The sequence below is a fragment of the Spermophilus citellus genome, assembly GCF_964194105.1.
Source record: "Spermophilus citellus genome assembly, chromosome: 7".
In the NCBI taxonomy this organism is placed as follows: domain Eukaryota; kingdom Metazoa; phylum Chordata; class Mammalia; order Rodentia; family Sciuridae; genus Spermophilus; species Spermophilus citellus.
This window is the reverse complement of record NC_138188.1, coordinates 67625051-67644588: the sequence shown is the minus strand read 5'-3', so window position 1 is coordinate 67644588 and position 19538 is coordinate 67625051. Positions and strand designations below refer to the sequence as shown.

The 19538-nt window shown below is 39.0% G+C and overlaps 1 protein-coding gene across 3 annotated transcripts in view; it reads right to left on the bottom strand.

The window, feature by feature from the left end:
• The window catches only part of FNDC3B (fibronectin type III domain containing 3B), a 325384-nt gene that overhangs the window by 31576 nt on the left and 274270 nt on the right, over window positions 1–19538 (bottom strand). For all 3 annotated transcript variants that reach the window (XM_081302600.1, XM_081302599.1, XM_081302601.1), the window contains exons 20-22: window positions 19033–19146; window positions 18551–18700; window positions 13627–13907 (exon numbers count right to left, since the gene is read on the bottom strand). In XM_081302600.1, coding sequence (XP_081158726.1) covers window positions 13627–13907; window positions 18551–18700; window positions 19033–19146 — 545 coding nt within the window. The remainder of the gene's footprint in view (window positions 1–13626; window positions 13908–18550; window positions 18701–19032; window positions 19147–19538) is intronic.

The window sequence follows — 19538 nt, the reverse complement described above, 5'->3', positions numbered from 1 at the left end:
GACAGGGTGGAGTAGGTTGTAGAGTATGGGATGGAGGCAGGTAACACACAGGAAAGAAACAAAATAAATGGAAACCAAAGACAATGCTGGAATACTAAATACCTATCCAAATAGAATCATATAGTATTCATGAACTGGAAGACTTCACAATAAAATTATTAATTCTCCCCCAATTGACCTTTAGTGGCCTCTCACTTCAAAACAGTCAAACAAAATCCCCCACAGGATTCTTTTGGTTCTTCTGGGGGTGGTGAGGGTGAGGCAAGATACTGAAGATTGAGCCCAGGGCCTCCCACATGCTAGGTAAGCGTTCTGCCACTGAGCTACATTACTACCCCTTTTTTTAATTTTATTGTGAGACAGGGCCTTGCTAAGTTGCCAGAGCTGGCCTCAACCTATGATCCTCCCGCCTCACCCTTTGGAGTTGCTGGGAGTACCCTGGGGTTACAGTGTTGGTCAGTGCACCCAGTTCACATCAGGATTAAACGAGGAGATGAGGACAAGCCGATTCTAAAAGTTATGTGGCAAGTCAAAGGAACTAGTTAGTGCAAATTTGAAAAATAATAATAAATTTGCAAGAATCACAATACCTGATTTTAGAACTTACCAAATACTACAGTAATCAAGGCAGCATGGAAGAGAGACAGACACACAGATCAAGGCAACAGAACACAAACTCCAGAAATAGACCCGCACAGATGTGGCCACTTGATCTTTGACAAAGGTGTAAAACTTGTTTTATGGAGAGAGAAGAATCGTTTCAATACATAGTGTGGGAAGAAACAAATAAACCTCAACTTAACCTTATACCTGATATAAAAGTGAGCTCAAAATGGAACATGAATTAGGTAAAGAGTTTTTATAGATAGTAAATAAGGACACAAAAGATGTTTGACATCACACACACAAGAATAAGAAGCAACTGGAACTCTATTATTTTTCTAATGAGAATGAAAAATGGTTAACAACATTGGAGAACAGAGTTCCTTTACAGCACGAAATGTACCACTATCATATAACCTAGCAATCCCATTCTTAGGTATTTACTCTAGAGAAATTAATATGCAAACCTTCACACAAATGTTTATAACATCTTTATTCGTAGCACCCACAACTAGATATCTACCTCATGGTGTGGAATTTAGCAAATACTTATCTGTGGTAAAGTACAGAAAAACCCCATTACAAAGGGCCTTACTTTTCCTAGATTCTGTTTTACTGGGGGGTTGCATAAGGTCTTTTTTATAAGCAATTTAGTCTTTCGGAGTAACACTAAAAGATTAAAAAACTCTTGCTTCTTGAGTCTCATAAAATTGCTTTAATGATATTAATATAAGGTCTTCTTCCCACAATTGGAAAATAACAAATGTTCTTGCCACTGGAAAGGAAAAAACTTTAAAAGTCATCATGATAGCAGAAATGACTTCCCTCTTTCTCTTCTCAGGAAGAGAAACCAGACAGTAAGTTGTGGTTTTTCCTCAATGGTATAACAAATTTCCTCAACTACAAGATTTATCTTAAGGTCCTTCCAGTGTTCAACCCACCATTCCTTTCCTTTACCCTAGGCACAGGTGCAAATATAGTCTAGATGTCAAGGTGCTTTCCTTTCTACCATCTGCTGGCCCACAGTCCTTCTGAGACGAGCTCATTTTGTACTCCAAGCAGCCTTAGCCTTTCTTTTGCTCTGTGCGTCTTAAATAGTCCTTAGCTACTTTAACACAAAGGAAGTGAGGTCATTAGTTGCTTAAAACTGCTGTTCTACTCTGCTAAACAAAATAAAACGAAGATTATGAGATATGAGTCATTTTGAAGGATTTCTTTTAAAGATCAGAAAATACAAGTATCAAGATGATTTGATTTCTTCTGTGAATTCACTTATTTCCCCAAAGCCTCTATAGTTCCTTATGTCTCTAGCTCTATGATTCTCTGACCTTTCACTCAGAAGCATTTGCTAGGCATATAATCTTAGCCTTAAAAACACAATCCTCACCATTACCCACCACCACCAAAACAAATAACGTGGCAGCATTTTAATTCTCTTTAGGAGTGCAATTTCTTTGGGAATCCTGCTAGTCACTTTGGGGAAGGAATTCAGGGAAATTATCTAACATCTTTAAGCAACAGTTTTCTCATCTATAAGAAGGGAACAATATCATATTTGCCACACTGACAGAATTATTTAACTAAAGGACATTGGGGATATCTTTTAATTTTTTTTTAATGTGTGTATGTGGTACTGAGGGAGGGGTTGAACCCAGGGGCGCTCTATCACGAGCTACATCCCCAGCCCTTCAAGGTCTTGCTAAGTTGCCCAGCTGCCCTCAGGTCTGCCATCTTCCTGCCTCAGCCCCCCAAGCAGCTGGGATTATGAGCATGAGCCACCGTGCATGGCACTAATTTCTAACATCTTATACTTTAAGATACAATCAGAAAAGGATTCAAGCGGCCAAAAGCACTTTGGTGAACTTTAAAATGCTAATTTGCAGAACTGTTATCCTTCTGATTTCTTCAGAGACTGTTATTCTTCCAACAGAGCAGGAAGTGTGCTGAGCAAGCAGGAGGAAGGGCACAGTGCTGGCACACACAGGTCCCTCTCCTTCCTAGCCCACGACGGCCATGCCTTACTCTATGATGTGACCAGCCTGCTAATAACATGTTTCAGTCCTTCTTCTGAATTATGGCCAAGAGGACTGGCTTCCTCCTAAACCACCCCCTGGGAAGCAGTGTGGATGAAAGCCCAGGGGTGGATGAGAATAGGAGCAGTGAAAGCATCACAACCAACAAGCTGCAAACCACGCCACGCTCTGGAGTAGGAACTATGATCTCTGCTTTTAGAGGTAATGGCACTACAGTCAACTCAAAGAGCTTAGAAAGGTGACCTAATGACATAGCAGCTACTGTCTATGCAGTTTAGATCTGATACATGCAATACTGTCTCTAATTTCTATTCTGGTCCAATGAGGCAGGATCACTTTGTCCAGTTTACAAGCAAAGGAACTGAAGCTCGGCTAAGTGCAGGCGGTTAACCTTGATTTTATGTTGGACACGGGTCAGATGGGTCAGACTGGGATGTGGAGTTGGTCCCTTGGGGTTCAAAGGGTTCAAAGGCCTTCCTGTGCCCACCACACTTTCCTGTCATAACTTGGACCTAATACGGTACAAATCTGACCAAAAGATCATTTCAAACCATACTTTTAATTCAACCGCTGCCTTTTGCCAAATGAAGCAGACATTTAGAAAAGTCAACAAATTTGCTTTCACTTTATTCAAACAGTGTGTAGTCCTGAAACCAAACACCTAGACTCTAAAATACTCAGTTCAACCTATCCTTCCATTTTTATAAAACTACATTTTTTTCAGTAAAAAATTCATGAAAACCATTTTCCTGTGCAGCTGATACAACTGAGCTAACATTAATTAGTTTTAATGACAAAGGGACAATCAAAAATAAAATAAAACTGAAGAACTGATAAAATAGGATGGTGTCTTGTATCCTGGGAAAAACATGAAGAACTCTGGGTACTGAAGGCTGAGAAAGCTGAAGGAGGTGAGGACAATGGCAAGTATTGTCTCCTTTGTTTTAGAGTGAAAAATGGTAGTGTGTGAAAATAACTTCCCAATCCTCATAACAGGGAATGATGACATAAGACTGTTAAGAGCTAAGAAGCAAATCTGGCAAAGTAGCAAATTATAAAATCAACATACAAAAATCAATAGCTTTCCTATATAACAACAATGAAGTCTTCTATAGAAAATCGAAGAAGGCCTTAGATGACAGGAAAGACCTTCCATGTTCATGGATAAGGAGAATTAATATTATTAAAATGGTCACACTACCAAAAGCAATATACAGATTTAATGGAATCCCCATCAAAATACCAACGACATTCTTCAGGGAACTAAAAAAAAAAAAAAATCTTAAAATTCATTTGTAAGAATAAAAGACCCGAAATAGTCAAGGTAATTCTAAGCCATAAAAGGAATGGTAGAGGCATATCAAAATCTAACTTCAAATTATACTACAGAGCTATAGGAACAAAAATTGCATAGTAATGACATCAAGACAGACACATAGACCAATGGTAAAGAACAAAAGACACAGAGACAAATCCACACATTTACAGCCATCTGATCCTTGACAAAGGTGTCGAAAATATACACTGGAGAAAAAGATAGCCTTTTTAACAAATGGGGAAATTGCTTATTCCTATGTAGAAGAATGAAATTAGACCTTTATCCCTCATTCTGCATGAAAGTCAACTCAAAATGGATCAAAGACCTAGGAATTAGGGGAAACCTTAAGTGTCTTCCATCGCTTAGAGCAAATGCTATATAACTCCAGGTCAACACTCCAGCATATAGGCATAGGCAACAAATTTCTCAATAGGACCCCTAACACTTAGGAAATAATGCTAAGTTAATAAGTGGGATGGTATCAAATCTGAAAGCTTTTGCACAGCAAAGGAAACAAGAATGTGAAGAGAGAACCTATAGAATGGGAGAAAATATTAGCTAGCTACTTTCCTGACAAAGGAATTAATATGTACTATATAAAAATTTTAAAAAAACTTAACAGCAAAACCCCCAAATGACCCAATTAATAAATGGGCAAATTAATTACATATACTTCTCATAAGAAATAAAAATCGCTTACAAATATATGAAAAAATGTCCTACATCATGAGCAATTAGAGAAATGTAAATCAAAACTAACACTAAGATATCTCATATCAGTCAGAATGGCAGTCATCCTGAATATAAATAATAATGAAAGCTAGAGGGATGTGGAAAAAAAGGAACACTTTTACACTGTTGGTGGTATTGGTGCTATCTATGGTGGTTCCTCAAAATACTAGGACTGGAACCACCACATGTCTAGCTATACCACACCTAGATATTTATCCTAAAGAATTAAAGTCATCATACTACAGTGACATATGCACACCCATGTTTACAGGAGCATAATTCATAATAGCCAAACTATGGAACTAAGAAAATGTGGTCGGGGCTGGGGATGTGGCTCAAGCGGTAGCGCACTCGCCTGGCATGCGTGCGGCCCGGGTTCGATCCTCAGCACCACATACCAACAAAGATGTTGTGTCCACCGAGAACTAAAAAATAAATATTAAAAATTCTCTCTCTCTCTCTCTCTCTCTCTCTCTCTCTCTCTCTCTCTCTCCTCTCTCTCTCTCTTTAAAAAAAAAAAAAAAAGAAAATGTGGTATATATACACAATGGAGTTCTACTCAACTATAAAGAAAAATGAAATTATGTCATTTTCAGGAAAATGGATGGAATTAAGAACCATTACATTAAGTGAAATAAGCCAAACTCAAAAGGTCAAGGATCAAGTGTTTTCTCTCATATATGGAAGCTAGAGAGGAAAAAGAACAAGAAAGATGGAGAGTGGATGGGAATCTCATGAAAAACCAAGGGAGATCAGGTCAGTGGAAGATGGGGAGGGAGGAAGAAGTATTACAGAGTGATAGTGACTAAAGTATATTGTTATGTTTTGTGCATGCATGGATATATAACAACAAATCCCATCATATGTACAACTATAATGCACCAATAAAAAACCTGGAAAGAGAAAAAGAGGGAACGATGAGAAACATACTCACCTGAGGAACAATTCTAAGAATTCACCTTAGAAAACAAAAAATGAGCTTCAAGTTCTGTTTAATTAAAATCTATTTCAAACTGAAACTTAAGAAGTTTTCCCTTTAGCCAAAATAAGATTTTAATCTTGAAGTTTAGGTGGGACCCACAAACTTTTTTTTTTTTTTAACTTGTATTCCATCTGTTTTTGGAATCTTAAGTACAAGGGAAATAGAATTTTACTTTCCAATTAAAGGCAGTGATATAACCCAAGCATATTGTATTTTGTCCAGGGTACTGTGAAAAATCTCAAGTTTGTAGGAGTCAGCTATATTTATCAATACAGTAATACTACTGATTAAATAAATCAAATTAAGAGTCATATCTTTTCAAATTTTGATTAAAAATTCACTGCTAAAATATCTAATTTAGATGTCAAATACATTTCTATAATGTACTTCATACATAGTCAAATTCTAAACACTAAATATATCAAAAGAAGAATAACTTTCAAAACAAATCATCTTTAACTGGGGAAGATGACTTTCCCTATCATGTCTAGCCACACCAGTACGCAAGATGTCCTAGGCCCTGGGGGAAGGGGTGGGAGACAAGAGGCCTGAGAAGCCAGGTTGGGCTTTTCACAGCTCCCTCGCCCCGGCCCACCACCTAATCATCTAGCTAAGGAAACTATGAGAACCACTGTCAGGTAACTTCCAAATGTCATATGAAATGACATCCTAAATATGAAAACAGCTTCTGATCAGAGTACTCAGAGACGTTCTGTGGAGGAGAACCTTGGCCTTCAACCAAGCTCCTTCTCCTGACAGGCTGCGGACAGCAGTGCCACCGTCCCTTCTGTAGGCCCCGAGACTTGCTTTTCTCATGTCCCTCCTTGCTGGGGGAAACCTTAAGTGTCTTCCATGGCTTAGAGCAAATGCTAGACGTCCATGCAGGAGCCAACCTACAGCAAGGTGGTGACCTGCTTTCTGACTCATTTCTTCCCTACAAATGTTACTAACAGATAATTCACTAAATGCTTATGTTTTGGGCACTAGACTAGGTGCCTGAAATCTTATTAATACACAACAACTCTTCCAAGTAGTTAAAATTGTTACCATCATTTTACATTATAAGGAAATGGAGACACACAGAGTTTAAATACCTTGCCAAAGGTCACAGAGACAGTAAGTGAGGGATTGAAGTCAAGGGTAACTCCAGTTTGTTACTTGTGAATTATTCACAACTTGCCTCCTAATAAAAGCCATCTCATCTTGTCACAGTGAAATGATCTATGATTCACTTACATAGCACTTATCACATAGTAAGGAAAAAAATAATGTTTTCATTCCCTTTTTACTCAGCAAAAAGCATAAATGAGCACAAGAAATAAATCTACATTTGGGTTGTTTGCCAGCTTATCATGAGTCAGACATATAATGAGATTGCCAAAAAAGGGAATCTTGGGCAACTTTACTAATAGCTCAGGATACAGAAGTAGGAAGGTAACAGCCCTGTTTTGCTCTGAGACCGTCATACCATCCCCAGAGATCTAAGCACCACAGATGGAGAGGTCATCAGGAAGCAGGAATTGTTCTGAGCTAAGATTTGAATGATGGTGACAGTTCGCTGAGAGACAGCTGACATTTTATAAGACGATGATGTTTAGTTCCCTTCTGGGCCTACTAATCATGGTCTACAAGAGTGGGACTCAGACACTGGTATTTGGCAAACACTCTCTAGGCAACTGATACACACTGACATTTAAGAATTATTGCTCTAGGGTAGTGGTTTTCAAATTTAACTTGCACCAAATTATCCTGAGAGGCCAATAAAGCACAATACTAGGCCCCATCCCTAGGCTTCTGATTCTGCAGTGCTGAGGCGGGGCCTCATGATTGGTATTTTAATGAGTAAGTGTGATGCTGCTGCTGCTGGTCTAGGAGCCACACCTCGAGAGCTACACTCTAGTCCTGGGGTCTGAGTTTAGATGAAGCTGGAACAATACCCTGATCCCTAGGGATGCTCGGCCCAGAGCTGAGAAGGGGCTATACCAGGAGACCCAGGCCTCCTTCACCTCACAAAGGTTATGTATAGCTCTACATGGCTGGACCCATTCAAAGGAAAGCCATTTCTAGTAACTTTTTTCCCCTTTTCAAACTAAAACAGAAATTAAATTTTAAACTCACTTCTACACTTGAAAGTAATGTCTTTAAAAAGAACACCATTATAGCAGGGGTGCACGTTTGTAATCCCAGCTACGTGGGAGGCTGAGGAAGGAGAATCTCAAATTTGAGGTCAGCCTCAGCAACTTAGTGAAACCTTGTCTCAAAATAAAAAAGATATAAAGGGCTGAGGATATAGCTCAATGGTAGGGCACGCCTGGGTTCAGTCCCCAGTAGTGTAAAAACAATAACAACAAAAACCAGCACTGAAATTCCAATCCAGGGCCTGTCAGCAAACCAAGGGATAAATTTGCGGATGACATGATAATATACTTAACAGACCCAAAAGAGTCTACAAAGAAGCTGCTAGAGTTAATAAATGAATTCAGCAAAGTGGCAGGTTATAAAATCAACACGCATAAATCAAAGGCATTCCTGTATATCAGCAACAAAACCTCTGAAATGGAAATAAGGAAAACCACTCCATTCACAATATCCTCAAAGAAAATAAGATACTTGGGAATCAACCTAACAAAAGAGGTGAAAGATTTATACAATGAAAACTACAGAACCCTAAAGAGAGAGATAGAAGAAGATCTCAGAAGATGGAAAAATGTACCCTGTTCATGGATAGGCAGAACTAACATCATCAAAATGGCGATATTACCCAAAGTTCTCTACAGGTTTAATGCGATGCCAATCAAAATCCCAACGGCATTTCTTGTAGAAATAGACAAAGCAATCATGAAATTCATATGGAAAAACAAAAGACCCAGAATAGCAAAAGCAATTCTAAGCAGGAAGTGTGAATCTGGAGGTATAGCAATACCAGAGATCAAACTGTACTACAAAGCAATAGTAACAAAAACAGCATGGTACTGGTACCAAAACAGGCAGGTGGACCAATGGTACAGAATAGAAGACACAGAGACTAATCCACAAAGTTACAACTATCTTATATTTGATAAAGGGGCTAAAAGCATGCAATGGAGGAAGGATAGCATCTTCAACAAATGGTGCTGGGAAAATTGGAAATCCATATGCAACAAAATGAAATTGAATCCCTTTCTCTCGCCATCCACAAAAATTAACTCAAAATGGATCAGGGAGCTAGATATCAAATCAGAGACACTGCGTCTGATAGAAGAAAAAGTTGGCTACGATCTACATATTGTGGGGTCGGGCTCCAAATTCCTTAATAGGACACCCATAGCCCAAGAGTTAACAACAAGAATAAACAAATGGGACTTACTTAAACTAAAAAGTTTTTTCTCAGCAAGAGAAACAATAAAAGAGGTAAATAGAGAGCCTACATCCTGGGAACAAATTTTTACCCCCCACACCTCTGATAGAGCCCTAATATCCAGAATGTACAAAGAACTCAAAAAATTAAACAATAAGATAACAAATAACCCAATTAACAAATGGGCCAAGGACCTGAACAGACACTTCTCAGAGGAGGACATACAATCAATCAACAAGTACATGAAAAAATGCTCACCATCTCTAGCAATCAGAGAAATGCAAATCAAAACCACCCTAAGATACCATCTCACTCCAGTAAGATTGGCAGCCATGATGAAGTCAAACAACAATAAGTGTTGGCGGGGATGTGGGGAAAAGGGTACACTTGTACACTGCTGGTGGGGCTGCAAAATGGTGAGGCCAATTTGGAAAGCAGTATGGAGATTCCTGGGAAAGCTAGGAATGGATCCACCATTTGACCCAGCTATCGCACTTCTCAGACTATTCCCTGAGGACCTTAAAAAAGCGCTCTATAGGGATACGGCTGCATCAATGATTATAGCGGCACAATTCACAATAGCTAGACTGTGGAACCAATCTAGATGCCCCTCAATAGATGAATGGATAAAAAAAATGTGGCATCTATACACAATGGAGTATTATGCAGCACTAAGAAATGACAAAATCATAGAATTTGCAGGGAAATGGATGGCATTAGAGCACATTATGCTAAATGAAGCTAGCCAAGCCCTAAAAAACAAATGCCAAATGTCTGATTTGATATAAAGAGAACAACTAAGAACAGAACAGGAAGGAAGAGCATGAGGAAAAGACTACAGTAAGCAAAGACAAATGGGGGGAGAGAAATGGAGAGAGAAGGGAAAGCACATGGAAATAGTAGGAGACCTTCAATGATACATAAAATTATAAGAGGTTATGAGGGGCAAGGGGGAGGGAAAAAAAGGGAGAGAATTGAACAACAGCAGGGGAGGTAGAGAGGGAAGATGGGAGGGGAGGAGAGGGGGGATAGTAGGGGATAGGAAAGGTAGCAGAATACAACAGTCACTAATATGGCATTATGTAAAAATGTGAATATGTAACAGATGTGATTCTGCAATCTGTATTTGGGGTGAAAATGGGAGTTCAAAACACAATTTGAGTCAAATGTATGAAAGATGATATATCATGAGCTATGTAATGCTTTAAATAATCAATAAAAAAAATTAAAAAAAAAAAGAGAAATGACACATCTGCTGAAAACCCATTTCTGCCTCAGTAGATTCATTACAGAGGTTCACAATCCTCTCCTCACCACAAGGAGAAAGAATAAGCTCCCTGTGAGAACAATGTGTAACTGCTGAAAGTCAAAAACAAAACAAACAAAATTAAAAAAACAAAAACAAACAAACAAACAAAAAAAAAACCACAAGTCTTTCCTTTATCAAAGCTCCATGGCCTGCTTAAAACGTTTCAGTCTACACTTTTGTCTAGAAAATCACGATCTGTTCACTTATATTTCAATCAATTTATGGGACAGAAAAGGGTGAGATAAAAATTGATTGGACCAAAATTATACCCCTAGTTCCTTGAAATACTCATTTTGTATGTCACTATAACTATTGCAAGTGTATTTCTGAAACATAATATTACAAGACTGTGGGGATGACCAGAATTCTACCATATAGTACTTAGAGAACCCAACCGTGAACAGAAAACTAAATTCCTAATGTATAATGGTTGAACTTAATTATTAATTATTTTAATAGCCTAAAATAAAAGACTCGGGCCAAAATGTTTTTTGTTTTTTTGGCCAAGAATCCATGCAATGATTAGGACTAAAGATGCGTCTTTCCTATAGCTATTTAATTTTCATGCAATCTGTCTAAAACAGGATCTCGTAAGTCATCCTGTAAAGCTAACAGGTAATATCTCCAAACATGACTTTCTCTCCAGCTCAGTATACTATACTAGCCCTAGCACAGTAGTACTAAATTATTTATACTGGCATTAAATAAATTTAACTTTCTAATCTAAGCTTTCCATAGTTCCTATATTATTAAAGCATTTCATCTTCTCCATAACAGAATTAACCTCTGAGGTACTAACATGTTTTCACATCAGCCACTTACAAGGAAGACATTTTTTGACCATTTGAACTATAATTGGTTTTTCTGTAAACAGACTCTCAATATCCAACATTCATTTGAGTCTTTGAGCTCTAGATTTCTTTTTCTAAGTCATTTGATTGTAGATTGATTAGCAAATCAACAGACCGCCAGTGTTACCTTACACAAATCTTAAAGTTTTATAATTATTTAAGCCCAGTGTCAGGAAAAAGGGAAATTCTTGGGCTAACACCTTGCCCCAAAGTCCCTTTATAAACTTAGGACCTGAATGTTCATAGGACTGATCTAAGGCTTTGAGCCCTCTCTGGGGTAGAGATGGGTGCAGACTGGAGAAGACAAAAAACTTCCTGTAAGTCTGTACAAGTGTAGCTTTTGCAAAGTTCTGGCCTGAGGGATCAAGGTGGACAACACTTGACACCCGGTCTCCTAGAAATAGCTGGGAGATGGAATCCCTCAGTCACTTCCTGCAGCAGGTTGACTTCATGGTCAGATATTCTTAGAGCATCCACACTGGGAAATTCCCTGAGGTCAGAATCTGGGTTTAATCATCTCTGGATTTCCTGAGCACCTGAACCCAGTGCTTTGGACACAGGCACTGCAAAATTGGTTAACAGGGGTGAAAAAGGTTTTCTGGGATTGGCTAAACACTAAAAATGAAACAGTGCCCTCATCCTGCCTCTTTGTGTATGTACACTCCCTTTATTCAGTTTCCATCTCAAGTCTTACTTCTCTCTTTCTCTCTTTCATGTGTGTGGTGCTAAGAATCAAACCCAGGGTCCTATGCATGCCGGGAAAGTGCTCTTCCTCTGAGCTACATGCCAAGTTCTCAAGTCCTATCTTCAACCATCCTGACCATTCTGAAGCAAGGATCATCCTCTCTGAAACTCCAATAGGTCTTTGTGTACAATGTTATTTTCACCAAACGATGAAAATAACATTATGACCACCTCTTGGCTTGTACTTAAGAGTCCCTCAAATCTGTGAGTGCTCTGAAGGCTGGCGGAGAGTGTTGGATAAAGCCACAGTGCACACTGAGCTCAACTGCAAGTTCTTAAAAGAATGAGAGTGTATAAACAAACAAAAAAGCCTGCCACTGTTCTGGAAAGCAAAACAAATACATAAATTACTCATAAAAGAAAGATCTGGTAAGAGGGAAACAGAGGCAAAAATAATACAATATGTCAGGTGGGATTTTTGTTATCTTCAGCTGATTAGCTGATTTCTTTCTTTAGTTCCTGGGGGGGGAAAAGCCTAGTCTATTAGACCACAGAATCAGTAAGCTCTGCAGAAAAAAAAAATAAGTAAAATGATAAGCCCCTCTTTTGGCAGCAAGTTAATCTCTTGCCCTTCACTCCCCTGCCCTACTGAAGAGAGCTAATTTTTTTCTGGATGAGGATCTTGATGTTGATCAAACTATAATGTTTCACTGATGAGCACTTGCAATACCCTGCTGGGCCCTGTTAGAAGCATTTGATACTCACTTACTTACTCTTTACAAAATGATGAAAAAGTAAATCCTTGTTATCATTTTGCAGAAGAAACTGGGACTCACAGAATAAGTTTATTGCCTAGAGACATCTAGCTCATGGCTGGAGTCTGAGGCCATTCGCTCTCACACCTCCTTAAAACACAGGAGCCCTTCTGGGGCACACTTGAATAACCAGAGATGGTTCCTGCACTTCTTCTAATGATGTGGTCTTGCTAATTGCAAGCTTTTTGCTTTGAGTGGGCTTTAGCAACCTGGGGACAGAGCTGAATTATTTGAAATTTTGAAGGGCCTCAAAGGAGAAACAGGAGTGTGAGAAGAGGAAGGTGCTCCCAGGTTAACAGCTCTGGGGGAGAGAATGCAGATGTTAACTGGGGTTTGTGCAACTGCGTGTGAGGTAATTGTTTTCCCAGGCCTCTTGTGAAATTATGAGTAAAATCTATATCATAAATGCTCTGTAACACTGTTATCTGTTATGGGGGACTGAGAAGAATGGGAGTGCCCTGCTTCCAGGTGGGGACCAAGGTGGCCACAGAATGAGATGAATCACTGTGAAAACACACAAAGAAAAAAAGTGATGGGCTGTCTGTGGTGGCACACGCCTGTAATCGCAGTAACTCAGGAGGCCGAGGCAGGGGGATCACAAGTTTGAAGCCAGTCTGGGCAACTTAGCAAGACCTTGTCTCAAAAGCAGGAGGGGGTCCTGGGGTGTAGCTCAGTGACAGAACAACCCTGAGTTCAGTTCCTAGTACCACAGAGAAAAGAAGATGGTCAAGAATTACTGATTTTAAGTGGCAGTTAAAATTCTCTTTGAGATTAAGAATTGTATGAATTTTTAACTGACTCAATAAGTAGAAAGCAATGCAAATTTTTAAGCCATATTTGCAGTTAGTATCCTTCAGGGTAAGAATGGCTAGAATCCTTGGCTTTGGCTGTTAGACTTCAGGAAGTGCAGCCCCCAGGGCTGAGCAGTCAGCATGGTTTTACTTCTACTCTCCTGCACTCACCGGTAGGAGGTTTCTGGAAGGAGACCTTTCACAACATGGGTGGTGGTGTTGCCCACGGTAATGCTGGCATCTCCAAGGTCAATGTTGTAGGCGAGGATTTCAGACCCATTATTGCACGGCTCTTCCCAGGTCAGTACAAGGCACACGGAGGGTGAGTCAGGGGAGGCACTGAGAGGCTCTTCCTCCAGGACACAGAGAGTGGAGACGGGATCAGGGGCAGATGCTGGTGTCTGGCAAAGGACAAGTTCACTGTACGGCCCTGCTCCGGCTTGATTGAAGGCCTAAAACACAGAAGAGGGAGGCAACGGCCACATCAAACCATGAGCACATTTTAGGTAATGTAAAGTAGTCTGTTCTGTTTCTAGACATGTAATAGAAAGAGAATGTTTATTTTAATCTAATAACCACTTTCCAAAAAATGCCAATCACATCTTTCTTCCATTAATAAAGCAAAAGACAATATGGGTATATCATCACCTTTAATCATTTTAAAAAAACACTTTTTATTTGCACGGCCCACTTTAGCTCACAGATCATAATGTATTGTCTCCACAATAACATTCGGGATAGACATTAAATGGTAAGTTCAATCCCCAGGATTGAACTTGGGGCCTTGTGCCTCCTTGTCAAGTGCACTACCACTGAGCCACATCCCCAGCCCTCTTATCTGTCTTTTAAAGTGCAAGGACCTCAGTCAGATTAAATGATTTTGGCCTCGGATTTAGAGGCAAACCTTGGACTGGAATCTAGTTATCTTACTTCTAAAGCTAGTGCTGCCGGGGAACAGCAATAGGGATTTTAAAATAGCATTTACCATTTTCCACATGAACGATAAACTTATATCTGAAGGAAATTCATGCTGACCTTACTGGACAGCAGTAGCTGACCTGGTGAGCAAGCCTGGCTCTGGCAACACAAATGGACGCGGTTTTCAGGACACCATGCTCTTGTTTCTCCTGCTTTATCTGCTGCTTCTCCTCAATCTCCTTGGCTGGTTGCTACCACTGCCCTTATTCCTGCTGGATGCCCGAGCTCAGGACTCTACCTCTTCTTAAACTCTTGGAGGTCTCATCTTGTCTAGAGCATGAATGTCATTAATATTTTACCCTCAGATTCAGATGTGTAGCTCTGACCTCAGCTCTAACTGCAGACTAATGTAGCTGTATCCAACTGCCATCGAACATCTCCATTTACATGTCAAACCAGCATTTCCTACTCAACTATCCAGAGGGCCCCTGACTGTACTCCACTCCTCCTTACAAAAGTTCTCACTGCACCTCCTGTGGTCTTCTCCATCCTCCCTATCGCTCAAGTCATAACTCAGAGTTTCCTTGGATGCCGGTTTCTCCCTCATACCTTATGTCTGGGCCACAAGCCCATCTGGTACTATCCCAGGCCTGCTACGCTTTCTCATCTACTTAATGTAATAACCTCCTTACTGGTTTCTGTGCCAGTCCCTGCCCCAAATCTGTATTCACAGCAATCAGACTGATGCGGTCAAGGTTTTTAGTTCAAATTTCTTCTGTGGCTTTCCATTTTATTCAAAATAAACTTGAAAGTCCTTACAAATGCCTACAGACCCTATCTGCTCATCAGCATCCTTCTAAAAAAAACCCATTAGCACTCTGACTTTATTGCCTGCTACTCTTCCTTTCACTTACTCTGCTCTATCTACAAAGGTTTCTTTGTAGTCCCACAGGGACATTAAATTTGCTGCTGGCTCAGGGCCTTTGCATACGCTGTTCCCTATGTCTAGATAGCTTTTACCCCAGAATTCTGCACAGTTCACTCAATCATCTCCTTCAAACCTTCTCAAATGGTACCTTTTCTGGGAGTTCTCTCTGAAGCACTTACTTAAACTTGCAATTGCCCTTGCACTCCAATCCTTGGGATCCTTCTTGTTTTGTATTTCCTTTGTTGCTTTATATTTCATTAAAACACTGATCATCAACATAGTAGATAGTATGTATTTGCTTCTCTGATTAGAACACAGGTTCCATAAATGTGAGATTGCCTGTTTGGTTCACTGTGTTATTTCTGAGAGGTGGAACTGGACCTGACAGAGTATGTGCTCAATAGATGTCATAATTATTTTTTTCTTAAACATTTGGCAACCTTCTTATAAACCTCATTCTCTTTAACTCCATAAGAAAGCTATAGAGAAAAATCATAAAACTAAAGGAAATAAGTCTAAGCTCTTAAATCAAAAGTCTAAAACCAAACATAGTATGACTCCTCTTTGTTAATTCAAAGAAGCAAGTTAGCACACTCACTCACTCTCAAATCATCGTTCAAACTCTATGGTAATATTTTGTGATAGCTAATCGTATTTCATGAAAACATTCTGACTCTCTTTTGGGAAGAATTTTAACATCACAAATCATTTCAAGAATCTATATTTTGACATAATTTTTTTTTTTTTGGGTGGTGCTGGGATCGACTCAGTGCCTTGTGCATGGTAGAGATTTTATTTTTGGATATAAATTTATCTCAGACATAAAATAAGATGTTGTGGAGCCCAGTGTTCATGTCAACTAAGTCTTTGCTTATATCATCATACAATATAAGGAAAGGGACACGGCTTTTTAGATTTGTAGTTAGTTCAAACGTGAGTCTATCATTTAACAAATACGTAACCATAAGCAAGTTACCCTGTCTGAGAGTTTCCTCAGACACAAAATGGGGAGTGTAACATCTTATTCACTGAAGTATTACAATGATTAAACTGGGTAACAAGCAAAATCATGGCCGAATGGCAGACCAACAATAGGTACCTCCCTTCCTTCCCACTGGGAAAATCCTGAACAAAAATAGCATTTTTCCTATTTTTTCAAAGCTCTTTTTATTTTGAACTGATTTTAGATTTACAAAAATAACAGAGGTATTTATATATATATATATATATATATATATATATATATATATATATATATATATATATATATCTCACTTTGCTTTCCCTAATATTAACATTTTATGTGCCATAGATATTGACCTCAACCAGGAAATTATCATTGGTACAATCATATTAACTACACACAGACCTGATTGAACCTTGCCAATAATGTTCTCTTTTCCTAGTTATGTTCTTTTTCTATTTCAGGGTTATACCCAATATTCCTACTTTCTTTTACTAGCTTAATTCTTTCTTGATTTATAGTACTCCTTCTTAGCAGTTTTCAAAGGAAAATAAATTTAAAAGCATCTTTTACTAAGTAATAGTACGACTACAATATAAATCTGCCTCATAGGACTAGAATTACTTTGTTACTTCTTAAAAAGAATTCAAAAATTTAAAAAATCCTTGGTAAAACAAGAAGTTTCACTCAATTTTTAGAAAACCCATTATAGGTTATTTATTTTTTATTTGCCAAATATTAAAAAAAATCAGATTTAACATGACTTACTTATAGGGTTTAATCTAACTTTACAGTAATTTCAAATGAACACAATGCATATGTGGTCCACAGATTCAAGAAACCTATACAGATGGAAATTCTTTTCCTAACAACACTTCTTTAGCAAACCAATGTGGTCTTAGGAGTGCTATCCCCTTTCTCTGGGTCTTATTTTATAACAAGTACAGACATTTACAGATATTTTCTACTCCTGATTGTCAATACAGAGAGGCAAGGTTATTATGCAGGTTCTATTCAGATCACTGTATCTTTTGGAGAGTCATGCTAAATGAGAACATACGCCCTGAAAAGAGAAAGGGAAGTAGGAGAACATATTGAAGAGATACCAAAACTCAAAAAGCTCTATGTGGTGGCAGACAGCTCTTTATTTATATCTAGTCTGTTCCAAAAGCAGGAGAATGGCGCATAATTTAACCTTTCCCAATGACTCAGCACCAGTTTTATAAAGATCAGATAATATGCAGGACACTGACTCATGGACAGAAGGTCAATGACATCCCAGGTGCTGCACTGGAGAAGGAAGGAAGGATGCTCCCAACAAGAGTTTAATCAGAATTGTTTTGAGATAAAACAGGCTTCAGAGTTAACAAAAAACAAAAACAAAAACAAAAACAAAAACAAAAACAAAACTTAACGTTGATGGGGCAAATTAACATCTGAAAGGAATACCTTCTTCAAAAAGGCCACTTCAAAAACACACTGGGTATACTACCAACAAGGAGCGTGACCCATAACTTAAGTCAGGTGGGACCCTAAGTCTCGCATCTTTACTCCCCTATCCACAAGTACATGTGTGTGAAGAGAGAACTCTCCCAGGTCAGCACCACATCTGATTCATCACTCTGTCCTTTGATCTTGGCACAAAGTAGTGCCAAGAAACTGTGCTGAACAAATGGGAAGAGACCAAGGACCCTGTTTTCTCAGAATACTAAGGATTTACAAAGGGAAAAGATCATTAATCCAGGAGGATGAAGTAAAAGTAAACCCATGATTACTATCACTCTAAGACCCCTGGCTCCTGATGCTCCTCTACTTGGACTCCCAAGTGGAAGCTTATAGACAACCAGCCTTGAATGTGGTCTAAAGCAGACAGACTGGTCTAAATTACTCTCATATTTGGTTTTGGCCCCATATTCTGTCTTTTGTCATTCTAAGTGGCTTTCCCACTGAAGTGTATGCCTCAGGGCAATCAGAAGGCATCCTTCCTAAGGAGCCCTGTGCCACCTTCCTTTGGACTCAGTCATTCAGTGAACTGAAAAACCAGCAAGTTCAAGATACTTCCAGTGAGAAGCATGGCAGAGAAGAATCTGGTTTTGTTCTTACAAGTTAGAGCCTCCTAGAGAAGCAGAAACTAACTGCCAAATACCAAAACAACCACATTTACTTTTATTTAAAAGGACTCTTCCCCGCCATCATCCCTCCTGACAGCCTTTGAGTTGATTTCCTGAAGTATCCTTCCCAGAAGGCTTGTCCTTGTGAGTACTGTCTGCATAATGTCTACCTACCTGAAGTCTACAGCAGTACTGTGCAGCAGGCAACAGATCTTTTATCTCAAAGCAGGTGTCCGTTCCATGATAAATGAGTTCTAAGGATTCTTCGTCTTCTCCCCATTCCAACCTGTACTCTGAGATGTCAGCACCAGAGCTTTCAGGGCTCTGGAGAGCAGAAATTCATGTAGTTAACAATCCCATTGAGAAAAACATCCTACCATGTCCACGTTCAACTAACTTAACTAGGGATACGAGCAACACACCCTGGATATTTTAAAAACATACATAAAATAAAGGCATGAAAGACACACTCAATCTAAATGATCATTTTTACAATTCTAAATTAAATGACACAACCAAGTGCCAAGGGAGATTACTATATACAGAGTGGGGAAAAAATCACCTACACACATTTGGGCTTCGTAGATTCTTCATATTCCCCATGTGGGGTAAAGCAGAAGGAACACAAACTGATGCAGAACATGTACCCAACTTACCTCCCAACTCACTAGCACACAGCCCTCAGGTGTAAAAGAAACACAAGGTGCTTTGCATTGTCCAGGAGGCCCTGTGGCAGTGGTAATCTCTGACACATCAGAATAGGGACCGTACTGAAAGAGAAGAACACAAATATGCTTTTATATGTGTGTGTATTTGTGCATTTGTGTGCATCTAAAAGGGCTAGCTAACTAAATAAAGGCTAGGGTGACATCATCAATACAACTGATTAAAAAATATTACCTAAAGGTGTATATCAGGTTTTCTCTTGCAGGTAGTTCCCTGAGAGGTAGATAGATGTCTATTACACATGTCTATGTTTTTTATTCAAAAAAATTAGAAAGCTGGCTTACTAAACATTTTTCCCTTATTAAGACATCTGGGGAAAAAGTTAATTCTTTGCAAAACACAGCACTCTGCTTTCACATTTCTCCAAGGACATCCAAGATAACTGAGTCAGATGCCCACTGCAATTTAATTTTAAATATATAAAAATATATAAAAA